This window comes from Podarcis muralis, chromosome 12, assembly GCF_964188315.1.
Source record: "Podarcis muralis chromosome 12, rPodMur119.hap1.1, whole genome shotgun sequence".
Taxonomy (NCBI): domain Eukaryota; kingdom Metazoa; phylum Chordata; class Lepidosauria; order Squamata; family Lacertidae; genus Podarcis; species Podarcis muralis.
Window position 1 is genome coordinate 9876931 of NC_135666.1, and position 24208 is coordinate 9901138.

Sequence of the window (24208 nt, forward strand, 5' to 3'; positions counted from 1 at the left end):
TTATTTTTCAGAAAGTCAAATTTACCTTCAGAATGCAAATTTAAAAAAAACAACCACAAAATACCTAAAATCTTCACTTGAGAATATACAAAACGTTGTAATAAAATTGTTCTTACATGGTTTCACAATTGATTTAAATACTGAACAGGTAAGAAAGCGAGGAGTCTAAGAATACAAGACATGTTAACAATGAATAATAAATTACAGTTCTAATTTTTTTTTTAAAAAAGAGAGGAAAGCAATAACCATCAATATGCAAAAAAAGAACCACCCTGGTATTTTCTAGAATCCCTCCCCCCCATTTTCTCATTAAGAGGGAAAGACAATGATAGGAATTCTTAAATATGGGTTCCTGTATTTCATCCTGATACAGATCTCTTGCTACATATGGATAGCTCTAAATATCCTGTTGGAAACGTAAAAAAGCCAAAGCTATTGACAGCTGTGATAAAAACTGTTTCAATTTCTAGCTATAGAGAAGTCATGGGTGTGTCTGTGGGCAAATGGCATGGAGGGAAGTGAGAGTAAGGGGAGCAAATAGGTTGGGGGGCTTCTGTCAATCGAAATAAGAGGTGGGGGAGGGCACTGCAGATAGAGTATCTTCTTCTTCTTTGGCGATCCCTCGTAGCCGAGTAAGATTGTCTTCCATAAACATAGTTTTAACAATGAGTCCGTAAGTGACTGTGGAGGCCAATTCTGGATCCACACATTCTTCCACAGTGGGGACGTTGGTTTCTGGGCAGGAGTTGATCACGGTGTGGATTTGCCAAGCGTGCCTTCCTCTTAGCACGTTTCTCCCTTGCGTCCTGAGTTTGAGCGTCTTCAAAGCCCATGGCACCTTTGGTAAAGGCTGTTCTCCCATTGGAGCGCTCACAGGCAAGTGTTTCCCAATTGTTGGTGTTTATACTACATTTTCTTTTAGATTTGACTTGAGAGAGTCTTTAAACCTCTTTTGTGGACCACCAGCATTAAGCTTTCCATTTTTAAGTTTGGAATAGAGTAGCTGCTTTGGAAGACGATCATCAGGCATCTGCACAACATGACCAGTCCAAAGAAGTTGATGTTGAAGAATCGTTGCTTCAACACTGGTGATTCCCCCCAAAAAATATTGGCTCCCTGGTTCTTTAGTTGTGTCCAGTATCTGTCTCTTTGACCTCTGCTTTGAACATCTGGTTGTCTATTTTTTGGGGAAAGACTGTTGGACCATTGGCCTAGGACAGCAGGGCAAGCCTTAGAAGAAGTCTTAAACACAGGGCCCACTCTTAAAAGCAGTTGCCCCAATCTCTTTCCCTTCAGCTTGAAATCCAGGTCTGTATTGTGATGGCAGGAAGCCATCTTCTTCAAGAACCGGTTTGGAGTTCATCAGTCACAGTCTTACACAAACCCTAAGACTGTTCTGTAAAAGTTTGGCGAAGCTGAAGAGCTTCTCCTGTCATGCAATTTCCACAATTTACAGTTCCTTTATCTTGAACGTGCTGGATTAAAGACATTTGGGTCTTATTAAAACCAGCTGGCTTAATCTTCAGCCCTGGGGTGAGGTTAGCTAGCTGGTAGACCACCCACCATCACTGTTATCGGATTCATTTTTTGGCAGGCTTGGAGTTGCTGAAAGTGACATAGACCACTCCTGTTTCCTGGTTGCCTCCGTTGGAGTGGAAGTCTTCTGCTGGGCTGTTCAGGTACCTACGAAGGATTGGAGAGGCCGTCACTTCATATCTAGTAGGGCAGGAGACCATGTCGCATGTGGAGGAGGTCTGAGTCTCTGACTGTTTGGTGACGGTGGTGGAAGAAGTGATGATTTTGTTTCCAAACTGGTCCACCTCCTCATACTGTTCCGTTACGGTTCGAGTAGCCCCATAGAGCTTGGATCCATCGGAACTCGTCTGAAGTTCTAGTATGCTTTTCTGCCTTCGTGGATTTGATGGGCTTAAAGAGCTCAGGGGAGCTACTGCTCCTTGGGTCAAGCTTTGGGAGGTCTCCCGTTCCTGATCACCATTGCTGCTAAGGTGGAGATGGTCGGGACTACGGAGATATTGCTGCTTAATTAAGCTCCCTCCTTTTTTCATCTTGATGAGCTCCTGCTCACCTTCACTGAAGGTCAAGTTGCAGCCGTCAGACCTCACCGAGTGACGTGGCAAGGAGCTAAAAATATCCTGAGCGAACGTGTCCCTTTCTGCTGCCCTGTCCAAGTAGTCTGAGGAAGAGGAACGCGCCGTTTTGGGGGATTCTGCTGTCTTCCGTGCAGCCGACTGAATGGAGATATAGGAAGGGGAGGAAGGAGAAGTGGCTCGAGGCTGAACAATGCAGGGGACCCCTAGCTCCACTTTGGGCACCTCGTGCCTCCTTTCCTCTTCACAGGATGAGTTCTGCACCCCTCTCTCTTGTTTGGCTTTGCTGGAGACAATGCTGATCTTGCGGATGTTGTTGCCGGCTGCAAGGCCCTGGGAACTCCCAAGAGACTCCTTGAGAAGTCCGGAGAGCCCAGCTATGTCTGATTCGGATTTCAGGCTGGAAATAGAATACAGGGCTTTCCTGATGGTCTCTTCAATGTCTAGCAGCCTGCTCAGGGTCTGCTCCTTTAGATGAATGATCTCAGCACTGGCTCTCTCCAGATCTTCAAAGGCTAACTCCACCGACGAAACGCTGTCGGCATCTTCGCGTGCTTCCTTCATCTGCTCAGCCTTCTCCGCCTTGGGCTGCTTCGCCAGGTGAGCTTTGTGATACACCACCCACTCAGGGACGTTCTCAAAGAGGCTTCTCAAGGCTTTCACATCCACCTTGGAGGTTTCCTCCTCAAACTCCTTCACCCGGGTTAGGATTTCCTGCAGCTCCTCTTGCCTTCGCAGGTTCTCGAATATCTCCATGGCTTCCTTGACGTTCCCTTTCATGATCTCCTCCTTGTGAACAGACAGCCTCTTGCGACGTTCGTCTTCGGTTTCTCTGCACGCTTTCTCCCGCATGACCACAACTGGCTTTTCCTTTTCCGTCTCTTGTTCAGCCTTCGCTTCCGGTTCTCCTAACCCCCTGCTGCTCACAGACTGGTGCCCTTTAAAGAACTGCTTTGATTGTGAAGACATTGAACCAGAAGTTCCTGTTGTCTCTTCTTGTGCCCTTAGACCCATTCTCTTTGTAGCAGAGGCTCCAATGACGGTTGCCTTTTCTACCTTCGATGAGGAGACGTGGGCTGTGACGGTTCCTTTTCTCAGAATATTGGCCTCGCATGTTGCAGAGAGATATGGCTTCCTCTGACCCTCCAAATTAGGAAGACCCATTTGGCATCCAAGAGGTGAGAGACAGTCTTGCTTGCCAGGTAGCACACAACTCTTTTCTTGCTGGCACAACTCCAGGGATCCTTGGATTTGGGTAGCAGGGTGGCAGTTCCCTCCTCCGCAGGCAACCGACCCATTTTTAATCTCCTCCGATGAAGACGCTTCCACTTTGCTCTGCTCTTCCTTCTTTGCCTTATATTTTTCTTCCGCTACTTGCAGAGGGGTCTTGACGGTACTTTTCGTGGCCCTCTTCTCAAAAGCGACATCTGTGACGACAGTCGGCACGGGGCAACCTGTCGAATCGTCTCTGCATGCAGATTTCTTCCCTGCGTCAGTCTCCCCAGGTGCCCTGGTTTGGTTCGTGGGGGAAGCCATAGGTTTGTCCTGCTCAGTTGTGGCTGGAGGTTTGGGTGGGGAAAGGGGAGGCAGTGCTTTCCCCGACTGCCCTTTCTTGCAGCAGGGAGGGTGGGGCGGTGCTTCCTTCAAAAGGAAGTCTGGTTTCGGAGGTGGGACAGGTTTCTTCCTCGGTGGGGCGAGAACGTCGGGCTTGGGGGGAAGTTGCGGCTTCTCTAAAGGACGCTGGTTGCTGGGCTTGGCAGGTGAAGGAGGGAGAGTCTGAGGAACATGGGGTGGGGTGGGGAGGCAATGCTCTACAGCCTCTGCTTCTCTCAGTTTGGTTGGGGGTGGCGAGCTGCCTTCGGCCATCACTGAAGCTGAAGCTGGAGGAGGAGGAGGAAAGTCATTAAGAGCTTGCGAGCCTGAAGCCGCTACAGCAGCTGCCTGACTACTAACAGACTGAGACTCGTGTTTCTTTTTACAAGTGGAATGGGACAGCCCTGCATTCCTGTATATCATGGCCGCTTTAAAATCTCCTTTGGAGACATTAACGTTAGACTTCTCCAGGGACTCGAGCGCGGCTTTTAAGTTGCCACGGACAACGTCCTCTTTGTCTACTTTGTCTCTTTGTTCCATGGCGGCACTCTGGAGGGCCCGGATGGCTGTCTTTACATCCCCTCCGATTATCGCCTCTTGCTCTCGTTCTTCTGGAACGGAAGAGTGCTCTTTGTAATCAGACCCAACAAATGGGTTTACATAGGACTTCACTGGCGTGGCAGCATACAGGCCGTCCTTAATACTAAGACCTGCACTAGGCGCAGCTCGGCCGTCCGGGCAGGCTGCAATGGGCAGCACACCTCCCTGGACTTCCTCAGAAGCACTGACCTTTGCGTGGGACACCATGGTCTTCTGAGACACGCTTGCATGGGACCTGGAGGCCTCCTGCACTTGGAGGAAGGTGACGTTGCTCGCTTGCTGCTGCTGCTTGGTGGCCATGCAGCCCTCTGTGTTTGCTGCAACGGATTGCACGGCAGCCTGGGGTTGCGCGGGGCTCAAGTGAATCTCTTCGGTCGTCTTCTGCAGCTTGCTCTGGACTTGGTGCTGGAGGCTTTGGGCCTCTGCTGTGGCTAGCCGTAGGCTTTGCATCGCTGCTTGAAGGTCGCTCCCCAGAACCTGCGTTTTGGGCTGTGCCGCCATCTGGCTGGCTTCCCCGACCGTGGAACAGTGGGTCACCCCAGCTGTATTATCCTTCTGATCTGCCACCTTGGTGGTGGTGGTGATGACGGCTGTGCCCTCTCTCCTGTTGCCCAAGATAATTTGTTCTTCTCTGGCTACCTTGTGGCTACCATTCTGTGCCTTTTGCACTGACTGCATGGGCAAATTAACACCCCCAGAAACAAGACCTTCTTTGACTATCACAGGGGGCGGGGTTTGCGCAGGGCAATGCGCAGAGGAACCTAGGTCACTTGCATGCATCGCTTTCCTTTCTAATGTACCTTCTTTGCTCTCACATAAGACCACTCGCTTAGGCCCACTGCTATTCCCCAGCACAATGTCTGCTGCTGCTGTCACAGTTTTCTCCTCCTGCAGCTGGGCAGGAGATGCTCTGACCTCTTCCACCGTTTTCAGGGACTCCTCTTTTGCTTGCGAGGAAACCAGGCCCTCTATCTCGGAATCCCTTTGGAGGTTCTTTAAGTAATCCAGGTCTCCCTTTTCGATGCAGCTGGTGTACAGCTGGACATTGCCTCTCTCATTGTCCTCTCGCCGGACGGTGGCCGTGGCCCTCTGCTCCTGGGCAGAAGCCAGCAGGTTCCCAATCGTTGACTTGACATCCCCTTTGACAAACTGCTGCTGTTGAGCAATGCGGTGAAGGAGAGAGTAGATGGTCAAGTTTGCTGACCCCATTTGTGTCTCCTGCATAACAATCCCTTTCTTGCTTGAGGCGTCTTGGCTAAGAACTTCTTGGAGAGCCTTTGCCGCATTGCTGCTCAACTCCTCTTGGCTCTTTTCAGCCTTGCCAGACTCCAATAGCTGCACTGCACTGATTTTGATATCCCCACTCTCTTTTTCCTGCACCAAAACCCCCTGGCTCTCCACGTTGGGCCTCTGAAGCAGCCGCATCAAGATCCTTTGCAGGTTGCCTCCCATGACCTCTTCCTTTTGGATTTCAGGGGCTCCTTGGCTGCCGAGTTGATACTTGGCCATCTTGACGCTCTCAATGTCGTTGGCTTCGATAAGGATGCCGTCGTGTTGGATCACTTGGTAGGAGAAGAGAACTTCCAAAGTGTCCTTTATGGTTCTCTCCCTAACTTCTGTTTCTGTGCAGTGTTGAGAAGCGCTGAGCTTGTCTAGAGGAGTGCTTTCAAACAACCACGTGGTGCTCTTCACGTCGGCCTGAGGGACCAGCTCTTGGGGCTCAGCACTCGCAGAAGCCTCTGTGTCTTTCAGGCTGTCCATGGGCTGAGTCTCAAACAGCCACGTGCAGCGTTTCACATCCCCTTTGGCAATGTCCTCCCTCTGTACCGTGTTCAGGCTGGAGGTGCTTTCAGATTCTCCTCTGAGGGAGTCAATAGGCTGGTTTTCAAAAAGCCAGGTGGATGTCCTCACATCTCCTTGCTGGACATCACTGACACTGACCATCCTCACGTACTTCTTTTGACTCACTTGCTCTGATTCAAAGAGTTGCTTGTTGGACTGGACGTCTCCCTTTGGCACGTCGTCAACAGTTTTCAAGACAGGCCTCTTCTCATCAGCGATGGAATCCAGAGGCTCTGTTTCAAACCTCCACCTGGCTGTTTGGACATCTCCCTTCTTGACGTCCTCTTGGGTAACAGCCCTGATCACAAAGACCTCTTCGTCCGTCTTGATCTGGTCCAAGGGTTTGGTCTCAAACTGCCACCGGGCGCCTTTAACATCCCCTTTCATGATTTCTTCCTTCTTCACAGATGTGACTTCGTGGTATCCCCCGTCTCTGTCCTGGATGGCGTAAAGAGGCTGTGTTTCAAACAGCATCGTGCAGGACTTGACACTGTCTTTGTTCATGGTCTCTTCCTGGATTTTCTTGATTTGCATCTCGTTCTCTTTGTCGTGGATCTGATCCAGGGAGTAGGTTTCGAAGACGAATCTCTTGCCTCCGACATCTCCACCTCGGATGTCCTTTTCGGGGGGCACCTCTTGAATGCCCTCCGTGCTGCTTTTCAAGGTATCCATGGGGCAGTTTTCAAAGAGCCAGGTAAACTTGTGCACTGCTCCTGCCTCGATGTTCCCATCTGCTGGGATATCGATGGCCTTCATGGGCGGGCTGGACTTACCAGCTGAATCTAAGGGCTTCGCTTCAAAAAACTCCTTCACCCTGGACACTTCCCCAGACTGGATCTCCACACGGCTGGAGTACCGGATTATTTTCTTTGAATCTGCGCCACTAGTGACGTTATTGATTAAGGGTTCTGTCTCAAACAGGTGCCTGGCTGTTTTCACATCCACCCCTTGCAATTCGTCCTGGCAATAGGTCTTGCTGACCTGCAGATATTGTTCCTCTTGGCCTTTCAGGGAATCCAAGGGCTGTGTTTCAAACATCCATGTGCAAGACTTGACATCTGCTCGTGGCACAGGCTCTTCTCCATCCTGCTTCTTCTTCTCCTCTTTCTCATACAGGGTGTCCATTGGGCGTGTCTCAAACAACCACCTACAGGTCTTCACGTCACCCCCTTGGGAAGAGTCTCCTTTCTCAGAGACCTTCTGCTCTGCCTGGTTCATCTGACTGTGGATGACGTCGATGGTCTGCGTCTCAAAAAGCCACTTGGCTGTCTCCACGTTCCCGGCAACCACCTCCTGCTTAGTGATGCCCTTGATAAGGTCCACTTTTTGGATGCTGTCGTCAAACTGGTCCAAGGGCTTGGTCTCAAACATCCACTTGTAGTTCTTGACATCTCCGCCCACAACTTCCTCTTCTCTGCTCACAGAGGTGACTTTGTGGAAGTTCCCAAAGCTGTCCTTGATGGCGTACAGAGGTGTTGTCTCGAACAGCAGCTGATTGGCTTTGACGTTCCCTGGAACGATTTCCTCTCCTTCCTTGATAGGCTCCTCGGTGCTCGCTTGCCTGATGCTATCTAAAGGGAGGGTCTCAAAGAGGCTCTTGAAGGCCTTCACGTCGCCTTTCTCCACCTCTTGTACGCTGGTGGCCGAGGAGTCCTCAGGTGGAGATTTGGAGATGCTGCCCAAAGGACAGGTCTCGAAGACATGCTTTGTTTGCCTCACTGCTCCTTTTTCCTCCTCTGAAAGCTCTACTTTCTTCAAGTGACCCACTTCAAAGTCGTCCTTCAGCATCTCCATCGGCTGGGTTTCAAACAGCCAAAGGGTTGACTTCACGTCGCCTTTGATAACTTCTTCCTTGGCTGGGATGCTGTCGGAGGCTTCTCCTTTCAGGGCGTCAAGAGGCTGTGTCTCAAAAAGGAGACACTGTTTACTAACATCGGTCCCCTGGATAAGGTCTGGAGAAGCCTTGAAGTCTGCTTCTTCCACGGTAAATTCCCTTATGGCATCCAGGGGCTGCGTCTCGAACATCCATTTTGCTCCGCTGACGTTCCCCGGGGCCACCTCCTCCAGCGATATCCCTCGGATGACTTGCACTTTGGAGGTGTCCTTGTTGATCGTGTCCAGAGGCTGGGTCTCAAAGAGCCAGCGGGCCGTCTTCACGGCATTGCTCTGTATTTCCTCTCTGCAGACAGATTTGATCTCGTGCATGTTCCCTGTTTTGTCCCTGATGGCGCAGAGCGGCTCGGTTTGGAAGAGCTTGACGGTTTTCTGGACGTCGCCTTTGAGCTCTTGAATCTCCGACTTCAGCTGCAAGATGTTCTGCTCCTCCACCGAACTGCAGCGGCCCAAGGCGTCTAAGGAATGGGTTTCAAAGAGCCGGGCAGCCCCCTTGACATCCCCTCTCTGCACGGGCTCTTTGAGGACTGCCTCTTGCAAGTCGGTCTCATCCAAATACATTTTGTTCAAGGAGTCTAGCGGCTGGGTTTCAAACAACCACCGAGCCGTGTGTACATCCCCTTTGGCTTGTTCCTTCTCAGATGACTGGGCCGAAGGGACCAGGTTGTCTCCGTTGAACGGTTGGCTTTCAAACCTCATGGACCTGTTCTTCACATCTCCGCTCGGGATGCCTTCCTCCTCAGTCAGCTTCTTGGCAGCTTGACGTTCTCCAATGGAGTCCAGCGTCCAGTTCTCAAAGATCCAGCGCATGGATTGTACCTCTCCTGGAAGCACCGCATCTAGATTCACTATGGCCTGTGCGCCAGGGTCGTCGGTACTCAGCATCTCTGCCAGGTCCTCTGACACAGCCTCTTCCAGGTTTTTCCTCAGCTCTGGGTGCATATGGCGGTAAAGTCTCTTCAGCTCATTCACCTGACGCTGCTGGTAGAACCTGGAGAAGGACTCCTTGGGAGGAGGTGGAGGCAGAGGGTTAGTATCTTGAGTCACGGGAGTGGAAGCTGTGGCTGAGGCAGAATCCTGGGGTGGAGGAGGTGGGAGCAAATCCTCATCCGACTTGATGTTTGCCTTGGAAGACTTTTCGTTCTGAGCTTCTGCCATCTTTAAGGAAACAATTTTTTTTTTAAAAGTCAGCATAATCCCATCGTCAGTACACCAGTTTGTTAGTGAGAAAGGTCAAATCCATGCAGCAGCTTGGGTTAATATGCCTAGCTGCGTGTTCATTCCATACCTGCAAAGCACAACAAGCGTCACACCACTGCAAACTCGCACAACCACCACAACTGGTTTCCAGTTAAAGACACCTGTAACTCCAGTGAGAAGCTACAACACAAACTCTTCCCAGGTGCTTGTTTCTTCAGTCTTTAAGTCCTATGTTTCTATTTAGCTAGAAGAGGGGTTGCCAACCTTTTCAAGCCTATGGGCACATTTCAATTTTTGAGCGAGTGCAGGTGCCATGACCTCTGGTCACTTCTCTCCTCCCTTTCCAAGATCAGCTCCCCTGTGTTAAGTATAATTGTTTACACTGATATGGGAATGCCTGCATATTGCTGAAAGGTTTAACATTGGAAAATTCCACTGCAGTATTCTAAGAGACTCTGAGCTTTAACTGAGTTGACAATTAACTATTGATGTTTTCTGCTAGCTAACACGTGAGTGTTTAACCTTAGATCACATGAGAGGCATTGAACTGCAAATTCGCCATCTTGGAAGGGTGGTGGCTGGAGCTTTTTGTTCTTAGGCTCTGTGAGAGTGAGGATGCAAATGAAGCTCTCCTCAGGCAGGAATGCAGGATGTGGGAAGAGACAGACCTCTGCTGGAATTATTTCATATTTTGTAAGGTGCTGAGCCTATGCTTTGGACTGAAATATGTCTTACAGAACTGTTTGGATGTATCATCTGATGTTTTTGTTATGCTTTGAATAAAGTTCTGCAAGTAAAGTTTTTAATTAAACTTATGGGCCTTGGTAATGTTCTATTTCCAAAATGAGTCTGTTTTTATGCACCCAGCCGCTTGAAGCTACACAATATTAATATCTGCAATACCCTGCCAAAGAGGCAGAAAGAGAGAAAGGGACATATACGTGCTTTGCTTTTCCAAGAGATCCAAGTAAAGGCTGAATCTTGTAGATGAATCTGAGCTTTGGAAAGTGCATAGAGCTCAAAGAGGAAGTGGGAAGGAGTGTCAATCTTCCAACTTCCTTCTTCAACTCTATGTACTTTTTGCGACAGGAAAAGAGAACCTCATCACCTCATGACCGAGGGGGAAATGAGTGGTGGTTCAGAGGCTTCATGGGTAGCAAAGGAAGGGTACCTGAGGGTACCATTGCACCCGAGAGCACCACGTGGTTAGAGAATAACATGTTTTCCCATGGTTTGCCCCATTTCCACATACATTTATGAATTTTTGCACCAGTATTCTGCAGTTTGGGACTAGGACCTAGGAGACCAGGGTTCAAATCCTAACATGGCCATGAAGTCACTGCCTCTCACTACCTCACAGGGTTGTTGTTGTGATTAAATGAGGAGAGGGAGGACCACGTACCCCACCTTGAGCTCCTTGGAGGAAAAAGCCGCATAGCAATGTGATAAATAAATAATGTTTGCATGAGAATTCATACGCCTTTCCCATGCACGTTGCTCCTAATAGACACTTTTTATTGGCACACAGTTAATTAAATTTGGCAAGCAATTCCCCTCAATTCAATGCACTTTTGTACATTTTTAAAAATGCATTCTTTTAATGCATGCAGCTTTTGCTAATATACACGTTTCGTATGCATTCATTGGTTGGGGAACCGCATTGCAAAATTCAGAGGAGTTCCCTCCTGAAGAAGAGCTGAATTTCAATATGGAAAGTGTGGCTTTTGGTATATTGCCCCTTCTGTGTTTGAACCTGATGCACAGAGGGTACCATTGAGAGGAATCCGACATTGCAGAGAATGCAATGGGAAGCTAATAATTTAAACAGGTGAGTCCCACCCGCTTTCTGTACAGGATGAGTCCCTCAATTGGATGCACAAGCATTTCCAATAAACAAAAGTCTGGATGGACAGCGTATTAGTAAACAACAGCAACGCAACAACAACAGAAATCAGTACACTGCAAACCAAACTGCAAATCACTCCGGTTTCAATTGCCGTTTAGTGCTTTCCGCCAATTCCACATTAGTGAGGTTTAAAACACAAGGTGATGTTGAAGCTCAGCATGAGACACAAAGCCTGCATTCATTGTTAGCATAAACCGCACAACCGCCTACAGATACTGGATTAGGCAACCACACCTATGTTTGTAGCATTTCCTACCTTATTTGCTTTCTGGTTATGCGGAGAATTAGAAAGGGATCTTGTGTGTGAAATTCTGAACAAAACACAGAAAGTAGATTTATACTTACATATATATATATGCACACACACACACCACTAAAAACATATTGGTAGGCCTGTAAGCTACAAATATGGAAATACCAAATTCAATGTCAGTGTATAGGCACATTTCTCTAAAGCTATTTTATCTTAATATTCTGATCTTTCAGTTTCACCATAGTGGAGGTGTATTTGTCCAGCTCTACATGCATAGACTGGTTTGACGAGCCGGGGGTGGACCTTGGTAATCCAGCACCCTGTGCAGGGCCAAAATTTGACACACAACCCCCCCAGCCCAAAGCCGCCTACCCAAAGCCGGGTAAGGGAGGAGCAGGCTTTGGGAAGGAGGCATGTGGCTCTGGCAGGGTCCTAGAGCCCTCCTTTCTCCTTCCCAAAGCTGGGCAAGAGCTAACTAGGCTTCGGGAAGGAGACGAGAAGACACCCCCTTGGGCCCTGCAAAGGAACTGATCGCGCTCCCCTAAACCCGCCTCTGCCATTGGCCATGGAATTCTGGGAGTTGTAGTTCAATGTGGCAGCAGCATAGGATGGTATGGGGAGACTGGGATTCCCAAAAGAGAATCCTTTGCACTCTCACTAACTGTTATCCCCCAGGTTCTTTGGCAGGGTGGGCACATGAAAAAGAGAGCAGGGGTCCTGCACTTTTCACAGCTGTGTAGAAGAGGGAATCCCAGCTGTTAAAATTCAGACAGTATGCAGTGCTGGACACGCACTTGGATGGCTTTAACACGAATTAGAGGGTAAGGCAACCAATCTCTACTAGCCACGATGGTTATACAACTGCTTCCAGTGTCAGGGAAGGTTTGCCTCTGGGTACCAGTTGCTCGGAATCACAGATGGTCAGAATACTGATGAGCTCAGGCCTTCCTGGAGGGTTTCCCTGAAAGACCTGCATTGGCTCCCAATACGTTTCCGAGCACAATTCAAAGTGTTGGTGCTGACCTTTAAAGCCGTAAACGGCCTCAGCCCACTATACCTGAAGGAGCGTCTCCACCCCCATCATACAACCCAAACACTGAGGTCCAGCACTAAGGCCCTTCTGGCGGTTCCCTCGTTGCATTCCCTCCCATCAGATGTCAAGGAAATAAACAACTATCTGACTTTTAGAAGACATCTGAAGGCAATTCTGTTTAGGGAAGTTTTTATTGTTTGAGATTTTATTGTGTTTTTAACTGCCCAGAGTGGCTGGGGAGGCCCAGCCAGATGGGCGGGGTGTAAGTAATACATATGTTGTTGTTGTTGTTGTTGTTTGTTGTTGTTGTTGTTGTTATCCCTGTGGAACACCTGGTTGGCTCCTGTGAGAAAACGATGCTAGGTGGCCATTTGGCCTGCTCTGGCAACCAGGCTCTTTCATAAAATCATAGAAATGTAGCGTTGGAAGAGAACCACGGTGGTCATCTAGTCCAACCCTATGCAATACGTGAATCTCAACACGCGGTGCCCCATCCAATTTGAAGCCACACTGAACCCTGCTTAGCTTTTTCAAATGTGCTAGCGGTTTTATTGCTGAACCCCTAGAAGGGTCCTCTTCTATATGACTGTTCAATGTGCAGGAGCCCTGATCCGTTTTGCATCAAGAGCACTCTGGATTCATGTTGGGCTGGCTGTATTTTATCATTTTCAATTTCTGTCTCCTCATTTTTCCAGTAGTAAGTTCAGTTCGTCAGTAGGCATTTTTTTAAAAGACATTTAAAAAACCACCAGCGTTTTAGTGCAAATTTCTCCTAATATATACATTTTTGTATTGCAAGCAAATTTTCCTTAATAAATTCCGTTTTTTGCTTTTGTCGTTTTCACTAACATATCCATTTCTACAGAGCCACCCCCCCTTAATATATTTATTTTGCACACATGATTTGGTTGGAGACCTGCATTGCAAAATTAGAAGTACAAATTTTGAAGGAGAGCTGTGCTTCAGTCAACATATTGTGTCAGAAGTTCAAATTATGGTGGCTACTGCTGAAATGTGAACCAGACTGGATTTCTCCACCATTCCTAATTCATGCTAGTTATCATAGAATTGTAGAGCTAGGGTCATCTAGTCCAACCCCCCGAAATGCAGAAATATTCAATCCCATACGGGGATTGAACCTGCAACCTTAGCATTATCAGCGCCCCGCTCTAACCAACTAAGCTATCGCATGGATATGCCCTGAAACAAGCTGATGCCAATCTGAACACAGTGTCTGCAATTATTTGAACATTTAAAATTGCCCTACAGCCTTTTCAGATCTATGCATTGTATATTAGCTACGTGGACAGAGGGAGTTGACCACAAAAACATACTCCCATAATAGCATTCACCCTCCCACCCTGTGCCCCAGTTCTCATCTACTCCAGTATGACCATTTGCCGGAGGAAGGCATGGCTCAAATACTTCTTTTAGCTCAGAAAAATGGGAGGAATGTCAAGGCTGAGAAACTTACGGGTTCTGTCAGACCACCGGGGAGATCCGCAGCGGCAGCTGCTGCCTGAGACAGATAGAGAACGGACCGCTCCTTCACAGAGGGGAATGAGGCTGTCCTGTGTCCTTGGCGAAGTATGTGGCTTTTGTGGCCTGAGCTGTTTAAAACTCCCAGGGTCTTCTCATCTGCAACAGGGACAAAGATAGATATGCTAAGATGTGTGCCAGAGTTCCAGCACCAGTAGAAATGCTACTTCACAGAATCACACAACTGTAGCGTCGGATGGAACCCCGAGGGTCATCTAGTCCAACCCCCTGAAATGCAGGAATCTTTTGCCCAACGAGGGGCTCAAACTCACGAACCTGAGATTAAGAGTCTTGTGTTTTACCAGCTGAGCTATCCCAGCATTTGCCCATTTGTGGAGTGAAGCCTTACCCTCCTGCTAGGAAGCTTACTGCTTCAGGGTCCAGATAATGTATGATCCTGGTTAGCAACTGATGGCCACACCGCTATATCTGGCCTAAAGGTAAAGGTAAAGGGACCCCTGACCGTTAGGTACAGTTGTGGCCGACTCGGGGGTTGTGTGCTCATCTTGCTTTATTGGCCGAGGGTACAGCTTCCAGGTCATGTGGCCAGCAGGACTAAGCCGCTTCTGGCGAACCAGAGCAGCACACGGAAACGCCGTTTACCTTCCCGCCATACTGGTACCTATTTATCTACTTGCACTTTGACGTGCTTTCGAACTGCTAGGTTGACAGGAGCAGGGACCGAACAACGGGAGCTCACCCCACCGCGGGGATTCGAACCGTCGACCTTCTGATCAGCAAGTCCTAGCCTCTGTGGTTTAACCCACAGCGCCACCCGCGTCCAAACAGCGCCACTCGCATCCTCGTCTGGCCTACACGGTACTAAAAACAAGCCCTGCGGTTGTTAACCCCGGAAGCAAAGGAACAGTGAGGGTGAGCCCTTGCAAAGAAGTTTGGTTGAACTCAACAGGGCTTATTTTCTTTGCTAGACAGATATAAGATTTCACTGTTGATCTCCTGTTTTGGACCCCTCGCAGCCCCATTGCTTCCTGCTCAGCTAAACTCCCCACTCTGCTCTGCCTAAATTCAAACCTGCTTCAAGCAGTCTCTCTGACCACCTCCCCAACTCTGATGGATATGGCATTCCAAAGACGGGAGAGAGGCTTCCAGCAATTAGGGACTGTTAAACCCAGTCCCAAAATCCCCAAAGAAAACAGAAAGGGGAAAAAAAAAAACACCGTGATACCTTTCACAAATAATCACAACGCTATTATTTGTTGCAGACCTGCGACAGTGAGACTAAAGGGCTGATTTCTTCTCAAAACACCTTTTCCGAGATGAACTTTGGTACTCATAAAATCTCAGGTATGTTGCCTGATATTATCATTGTCACCTTTTTTTTAAAAAAAGGCTTCATAGGAGCACGTCACTTAAATCCCATTTTTATGAGTGCAACCATGCGCCATTTTGATGCCTCTAGCTCCGTGTCCTCTGGGGTTGCCAAACTGAGTTGCAATTTAGAGGCGAAAGGTTTTCTGTGTAGGTTAATCTACTGCAACGCTCAACTCCCCTCGCCTTTATTGCGCTTGAAGCCACTGTTGGCTTATCAGCTCTTATAAAGCAACATTTCCGAGAAAAGGAGTTACAGACAGCAGCCTGAGTCATGTGCCTTGGTGATATTCGCCCCATACATTTAAAGCACATTTAATGCACGTGGTTTCCCCCAAAGAATCCTGGGAACTGTGGTTTGTTAAAGGCGCTGGGATAGCCGCTCCGTGCAGAGTAGATGGCAAAACACACAACACAAAAGGAAAAGAGGAGGCAGAGGGAAGAGGAAGAGAAGCAAACTCAAGCTCCAAATTCAATAAAAGTGGATATTTGAATAGGGCAGACTATACACATGCAGGAGTGGTCAGGAATGGTGTATTCGTCACCACTTTTAAAATACTTGGAAAGGGGGGACCAGCACATGCCCAGTGCCCATTTGTGTGTGTTTTGAAGAGAAGTTGTGAAGAATACACCTGTGGGCCCTCTTGCACCAGGAACATAGGGATCTGCCTTAAACTGAGTCAGATCATTGGTCCATCTGACTTAGTATTGTCTGCACTGACTGGCAGTGGCTATCCAGGGTTTTAGGCAGGATTTCTCCCAGCCCTACCTGGAGATGCTGGATGTTATGTACTGAAGTTCTCACCCTGGGCTAGCAGGGGGATACTGTAGATAGTTTTCACTCAGGTCCACATATGCAAATAAGGGATTGAAAGTGACGTTCAGTGATTGGATAGTTACAGAAAGTGGTTACAGTTGCGTTGTAGTGGAGCTCTATATAAGCAGGCTGGCTGAACCCTTCAGTTCAGTTCTGTTCTGGCCTGTGAATAAACAAGAGCTGTTTGAAGAATCGCTGTGTCGTCTGAGATGTTCACCCACAACTTAACACTGGGCTTTGAACCTGCGGCTTTCTTCATGCAAGGTGCCCTTCCCCCAGAGTACAGTGTCGGGTGAGAGGCTGCTCCAGAGACCAATTTATGATGGGCCTTGACATTTAAACATCTCAAACAGCTGAAAATGCCGTGCTGAACCACGGGGATGCCTTGCACTTATTATTCCAGTGCGCGACACATCTATCATGCACACAACTGATGCAACAGGCCGGCCAGGCATGGCGGCCCCAACCAGTCTAGGCATTTGACTCTCGCTGCGCACAATGCCCACAATACAGACTTCACATCTTTTACTGAGAAGCAAGCTTCTTTGAGGGGGTCTATTTTTATAACCCCCACTTCACATCCCAAGGCCATGCTTAGGTAGGACGGATCAGTCTATTTCCGCCCTGCGTCAGATTCACATATGTCCGTTCACAAGCACCTTCTCATCCCCTCATCCGTCTTTTAAAAACCACCTTGAAAATTGGCATTAATTCTGGATGTATCCTTTCAAACTGCATTTTATCTCTTCCCCATGCTAAAGATTCCCAACTGCTTCAATCTCCCCTCTTCGTCTTTCCCACCCTCCTCTGGCCTTAATCTCAGGGCATGGGTTCAATGCCCTATGTTGGCTGAAAGATTCCTGCACTGCAGGGGCTGGACTAGATGACCCTTGCGGTCCCTTCCAGCTCTTCAGGTCTTTGATTCAAGGATATCCTTTCTAAACCGCAGTGCCCAGAAGTATGTACAGCATCCCCGCCAAAGTCTGTGTTAAGTTGTGGGTGAAGATATCAGGCGACACAGCAATTCTTCAAACAGCTCTTGTTTATTCACAGGCCAGAACAGAACTGAACTGAAGGGTTCAGCCAGCCTGCTTATATAAAGCTCAACTACAACGAAACTGTAACACTTTCTTTTACTATCCAATCACTGAACGTCATTTTCAATCCCTTATTTGCATATGTGGACCTGAGTGAAAACTATCTACAGTATCCCCTTGCTGGCCCAGGGTGAGAACTTCAGTACATAACAGTCCGACCAAAGCAGAACGCAACAATACCATAGGATGCCATGCTTCTGTTGAGGCAGCCTAGAATTGCATTCAGCATTTTTGCTGCTGCATCACACTGCGGACTCGTGTTTATCATGTGGTCTGTCCTTAAACTTCAGTGTCCAGGTGTGGTCACATTATTAGTAGCAAGCAACCAATTTCTGCTGTGGCTTGGCAACTTAATTAATGCTCTTCTGCGATATGTGGCATCCAAATTAGTAGTCAATCCAGACGCAGAATCAAACATTGTTCCAGATGTTCTGGGTGCGTCCCTGAAATTCCCCCGGCCCTGAGTTCCAAGTGGAGAAATGTGTTTCTTGGGAGGGATAATGGGAAGTTGTAGCAGAATCAAGCTCTGTCCCAGACAAGGCAAGGTCCCCATAGCCACCAACATGCAGAGTCCCCAAACGGCAACGTGGAACTTCCTGTCTGTGCTCACTGCAAGTCATGTGACCTGCACGAGATCACAGAGCCCAAAAGACACACATGGGGGGGGGGGTGCTCTCATCAAAAAGTGCACATTTTGGAGTGCTGCACAAGATTGTGGCTCCAAAATACCGTATTTTTTGCTCTATAAGACTCACTTTTCCCCTCCTAAAAAGTAAGGGGAATTGTGTGTGCATCTTATGGAGCGAATGCAGGCTGCGCAGCTATCCCAGAAGCCAGAACAGCAAGAGGGATTGCTGCTTTCACTGCGCAGCGATCCCTCTTGCTGTTCTGGCTTCTGAGATTCAGAATATTTTTTTCCTTGTTTTCCTCCTCCAAAAACTAGGTGCGTCTTGTGGTCTGGTGCGTCTTATAGAGCGAAAAATACGGCGCGTGCTTTTTCAAGGTGAGATCTCTGTGCAAAACCATGTGAGATCACAGTGACCAGTGCTCTTGCAGGAAAAAGCAGGGTGTTCTGTTTTTTTTCCAGGACGCCTGTGAGGTATGGGTCTACTGAAGTGTAAAACCAAGCAGGTGAGAGCAAACTTTTTGGGTAAGCCTGCAACTTGAGAGCAGGGAGAGATTGTCAGCAGCGAGAACCGAGAGTTGTGACTATAGAACAGAGTCAGGAAGCCACAGATCATAGGAGAGTGAGGTGGATGAAACGCAACAGAAGGTAGTTTAGAAAGCGTTCAGGAGCATAGCTGTCAACGTTTCCCTTTTCTTGCGAGGAATCCTATTCGGAATAAGGGAATTTCCCTTAAAAAAAGGGAAACGTTGACAGCTGTGTTCAGGAGTCTCCAGTTCCTCTGTGAGAAAGCAAAGCATGGTGGCCACCAGAGTGGCGGGTTCTCAGCCTGGAAATGTTTTTTTTGGAAGAATATATATATATATATTGTTTGCATATAAGAACATAAGAGGAGCCAACGGCAGTCAGAAGGGGTGACCAGGCCTGCAAACTCCATACACTTCTGGAGGAAAATGAAAAACAGACAGGCTTTCCCTTTCTTCAAAAGAGGAGCGGGGTAACTCCAGCCCCGCAGACCTAATTTGACCCAGTAGTGTTCCCAATTTGGCCTGCAAGGCCATTTCTCTCAAGCCACGCCCACCCTCCCAACTCACGACATCCTATATAACCCATAGGCGTTGCCAGGGGGCAAGGAGGGGGTCAGCTGCCCCTCCCCCAAATCAAGTAAATAAATGAAAATACTTAACTTACTGACCAGTTGTGTCGCAGACAACTCGGTTCTGCCCCCCCCAACATAAACCCTGCCCCCCCCCAATAAATCCTGGCTACGCCCATGATATGACTTGGCGATAATCATGCAAGTGGCTGCCTGGTGTTTTGTAAATAGCAGCCGCATGGGAGGGGCACTGATCCAAATTGGGATCATGGTTGGGGGAGGGCTTTAAGCCTTTGCTTCCACCTCTGTTCCAATCTCTCTCTCTCTCTCTCTCTCTCTCTCTCTCTCTCTCTCACACACACACACACACACACACACACACACACACACACACACACACACCGTAACTGCTATTGCATCTGGAGGAAAGCTTATCACTGGTGCCAAAAAACATAGTTAATGTCTAAATGTTAAGATGTACGGTATGAGCACAGCCTCACACCCAACAGTTGAAAGCTGGCAACCTCTCTGTGGGTGAGATCGGCGACTTTGGCCGGGTTGCCTTTTTCCTTCCTTGCTACAAATAGCTCAAACTCTTGAGTAGTCAAAAAAACTCAACCTGTGGCATCCGCTACATCAATCTCTGCTGAACTGGTTGCCTTCCAGATGTTGTGGACTACAACTCCCATCAGCAGCAGGTAGTCCAAAAGATCTGGAGGCCATGAGCTCGGCAGAGGCTGTTTTACACTTGACTCGTTTTTCTCTCCACTGTAGCCATCATTACAGTGGTACCTCAGGTTACATATGCTTCAGGCTACATGCGCTTCAGGTTACAGCCTCCGCTAACCCAGAAATATTACCTCGGGTTAAGAACTTTGCTTCAGGATGAGAAATCGTGCTCTGGTGGCACAGCGGCAGCTGGAGGCCCCATTAGCTAAAGTGGTGCTCCAGGTTAAGAACGGACCTCCGGAACGAATTAAGTACTTAACCCGAGGTACCACTGTACTAAAAATGCTCATGCAATACCCAGATTTGCTCCAAGACCCAGAATCTATAGTCAAATAGACAAATCCTTCTCCTCTCCCCCTTCCTGCCCTGCCCCATTTTGCCACTACGCTAAAACCACGGCGAGTGTGTCGTCCAGCGGTGCCACCCACCTGTTAGCATCGATGGCTTCCTTCTCCAGACCGGCTGAGTGCCACCATCCACCCCTGGCTTGCCGACGGACGCAACCGCCTATTAAAAAAAAGGCAAAGCTGCAAGCTCAGCGCCCAGCCTCTCCGCCGGAGGTGGCCAAGAGCGTGTCGTCAGCTTTGCTGCTGAATCCATCTGCCCCGGACAAAGAGGCCTGCTAAGCGAAAAAACCCTATTGTGTGTCGCGGCATAAGCCCTGCTGTGGCTGCCCCAAATGCCAGCAGGATTTCTCTCTCTGCAGGAGCAGAGAGGCACAGCACCCAGTCTAGCCTGGCGTGAGCCGTGTTTCATCGCAGCCTGCCTTTCTTCCTTGGGAGAAGAGTGATCCATGCACTGATCACGCCAAGCCTTGATTATTTTCATCAGCATTGCTGCCTTAACAGCATGCCACCCCACAATGAGGAGTTTCCCTTCCCGAAATCCTTTTGGCTTCCCTCGAAATTTCTCAGATGTTTCACCTAAGGAGGAACTTGCAAACCCAGGGCCTGAATTTAACAGTGGGCAAGATATAGCGATGCCCGATGAGTGTACAAAAAAACACCACCACCCTGGCAAACATCACTGGATTTACAGATGTTTCCTTGAGATGCATCTTGCAAAAGAATTCACCAGATCACTTTGGGTTGAGCCTGACACCAGTTCCCCGGACCACCTATTGGCTGAGAGTTCTTCCTAATCTGCTTGCACAAAACTCCTGCGGAGTTTAGATTTTGTTGGGCATTTACTGAGCATTCATCCCGGTTGGGTTACAGGTTATTTAGACAACTTCCCATTCATCTTTCAGCCGTTCCACAAATTTCAATGCCTTTCCCCATCACTTTCCTAACAGCAACTATTTGGTTTTTCTTTTCAAGTGGGTGACAGGGCACATCCATTGCACCAACCTAAATTTTATCCCAGTATCTGCAAAAATGCTGAAAAGTCTAAAGGTACCCCATGTGGCTGAATGATTATGAGGAAGAGGAGAGAGATGTTTGCTGAAAAGCCCCGGAGTAAAAACCTGCTTTTCTCCTAATGGAGGAGTGTGAAAAGGATTTCTGGAATGGGTACGTTGTATTCTGCCCTGCAGCAGGAGTCTGGCATACTTCAGTTTTGGGGTTATATTGGGATTCCCAGCTTTCACACCGTATCTCCTTGGACCACACCACTAATACTTGCCCCTTCCTGCATCCTTTCCCCCTTTGCTGCCTGCTGGCCATTTCCAGTCCTCCAAAGTTGTGGAATTGTCGAGTTGAAAGGGATCTCAAGCGTCATTTAAGAATACTACTTCTTCAACTTGCAAATACTTTGCTGCTCGCTCGTTGCCTCACCTTGTGCTGGTGGCCTCTACATCCCCCAGCATCCTAGGTTTACTTCTGAGTAGAAGAGAGCCATGCCCCCTCACAGCCACACGGCTCACTCCCCTGCTTCAGCCTGTCTGTCTGTCTGTCTCCAGCCTAAGGCTAAGCCCCGCCCCCCACTCCCTGCTCTCCATCCTGCACAGTACTGGAATTACTGGGAGTGAGGCAAAGCAGGTACAGTGGTACCTCGGGTTAAGAACTTAATTCGTTCTGGAGGCCCATTCTTAACCTGAAACTGTTCTTAACCTGAGGTACCACTTTAGCTAATGGGGCCTCCCGCTGCCGCTGTGCTGCCGCCACACGATTTCTGTTCTCATCCTGAAGCAAAGTTCTTAACCTGAGGTAATATTTATGGGTTAGCGAAGTCTGTAACCTGAAGCATCTGTAACCCGAGGTACCACTGTACTACGAAAAAAACAGACTTTTTTCTTTCTTGTGGGTCACTTTGCTCCCATCTCTAATGAGAAGGGCCTGTACAGACTAACAACCCTGATAAGAGTCGATTTTAAGACTAGTTTCTGTTGCCAGCACCAGATTTAGGGTGGTATGGGTAGCTCCCCCGTGCCGGGTGCTGAGCCGAGGGGGTGAAAATTTAGAAGCCCCATAATTAAGAAGATCAATTTTGGGGCGCCAAATTATGGCCTCACACAGGGTGCCATATTACGAAAGATTACCAAAGTCCGCCCCTGCTATTGCATTCAAACCCACTATGCAGTCATGCCATAGTAGAAATGTTCGCCTGCGATATACCCCAAGCTCTCATTGATGTGATTTGTGTGTGACACTCTTCACTGAATGTCATGGAATCTTAGGAATCCTAAACCGTCCTTGCAAGGGAAAAGCCAAGGGGAGGAAGCAAGGAGAAGCTGGACACTGAGGTCCAGCTCCGAGGGCCTTCTGGCGGTTCCCTCGCTGCGAGAAGTGAGGTTACAGGGAACCAGGCAGAGGGCCTTCTCGGTGGTGGCGCCTGCCCTGTGGAACGCCCTCCCATCAGATGTCAAAACGATAAACAACTATTTTACTTTTAAAAGACAACTGAAGGCGGCCCTGTTTAGGGAAGTTTTTAATGTCTGACACTGTATTGTTTTTAATATTTGCTTGGAAGCCACCCTGAGTGGCTGGGGAAACCCAGCCAGGTGGGCAGGGTATAAATAAATTATTATTATTATTATTATTATTGTTGTTGTTGTTGTTGTTATTTAGTGCTGAACTGGAAGAACTTTAAGCTTTAAAAGTCGGTGAGGGGGGTTTAAATAAAACGGGGAGGGGTAACATTCCCTCAAAGTTTTGATTCCTTAGGAAGCAGTGGAAGTTCCTTGTAAGTTCCTTTTTTCAAGAAGAATAAAAAACCAACATTCTCACTGCCACATCAGCTCGGATAGCTCGGTCGGTAGAGTATGAGACTCTTATTCTCAAGGTTGTGGGTTCGAGACCCCTGTTGGGTAAAAGTTTCCTGCAATGGCAGGGAGTTGGACCAGGTGACCCTCACGGTCCCTTGCAACCCTCTGGTTCTGTGGGGCAGCAGTGATGATCCCAGAGACTTTTCTCGTTGCAAAAAGGCCCTGCGTGCCATTTTCTCCCCACCTCCATGAATTCATGACATTTTGATGGAGTGCCATTCCAAGGGGATTTTCCCAGTGTTGCCCAGTCAATACAAAATACAAGCAGATCTGAATTCCTCACACCCAAAAACCTATTTGTTAAGACTGAATAAATTTGCCAGAATGCTAGAACGGCCTGCCATCTATTCCTTCTACGTGCACTCCATCTGTCTTTGCCCTGCCTGAGCTTCTGCAGAGAGGCATCTTGGCCTGGACCAAGGACGTCAAGCATCCCAGCCCTGCCTTCCAACGGCCTGCGTATCTGTGGCTGGAAGTTAAGGAATTCACTCGCGTGGCCTCTCCCCTAATCCCTCCCTTTTGCTCCACTGCAAGATAATTCGGGCCTTGACAAAAGGCTTGCTAAGCGCCGGCGCCGCTCGTGCCCCCCGGCCTCGGGGGATTCTCATAGATGGATAAGCAGCAATAATAGCCCCAGGGGTGGGGGGTGGGAGCCAATGCATCCTTTTAACTGGAGGGTGATGGGTCCAGCTATATATGCAAGCCTGCAAGCCCCATTCAGGCAATGGGTAACGCTCAGCCCCCTGGCTCCGCCCTGCTCCGCCCCCTTTTCATCTTTGTGCGGGCAGGCCATTGTCCTGCTGCCAGGACCCTGATCCTGTCTGCATTCCTGATGGAGCAACACCATCCCAGCTCTCTCTCTCTCTCTCTCTCTCTCTCTCTCTCTCTCTCTCTCTCTTTCTCTCTGCAAGGCTTTTTCTGGTCCAGGAGTCTCAAAGCGGCTAACATTCTCCTTTCCCTTCCTCCCCCACAACAAACACTCTGTGAGGTGAGTGGGGCTGAGAGACTTCAGAGAAGTGTGACTGGCCCAAGGTCACCCAGCAGCTGCATGTGGAGGAGCGGAGACCCGAACCCGGTTCCCCAGATTACGAGTCCACCGCTCTTAACCACTACACCACACTGGCTCTCACACTGGATGGAAATGGAAGGGGCAGCTTCAAAGATCTAGCACAGCCGCTGGAAATCATGCCCCGCCCTCACCTCAACCACATGGTCTTTGGAATAGTAGAATCACAGAACTGTAGAGTTGGAAGGGACCCCGAAGGTCCTATAGTCTAACCCCCTGCAATGCAGGAATCTTAGCAAGATCATATGTGACAGGTGGCCATTCAACATCTGCTCAA

The 24208-nt window shown here is 48.7% G+C and overlaps 1 protein-coding gene across 2 annotated transcripts in view; it reads right to left on the reverse strand.

The window, feature by feature from the left end:
* XIRP1 (xin actin binding repeat containing 1) overlaps positions 1-24208 on the reverse strand; it is a 28158-nt gene continuing 3950 nt past the window's right edge. The window contains exons 2-4 of one of the 2 annotated variants that reach the window (XM_028749710.2): positions 13903-14066; positions 11399-11453; positions 1-9194 (exon numbers count right to left, since the gene is read on the reverse strand). In XM_028749710.2, coding sequence (XP_028605543.2) covers positions 1581-9194 — 7614 coding nt within the window. In that variant the 5' untranslated portion in view covers positions 11399-11453; positions 13903-14066 and the 3' untranslated portion in view covers positions 1-1580. The remainder of the gene's footprint in view (positions 9195-11398; positions 11454-13902; positions 14067-24208) is intronic. The other variant, XM_077936706.1, reaches the window with a different exon arrangement.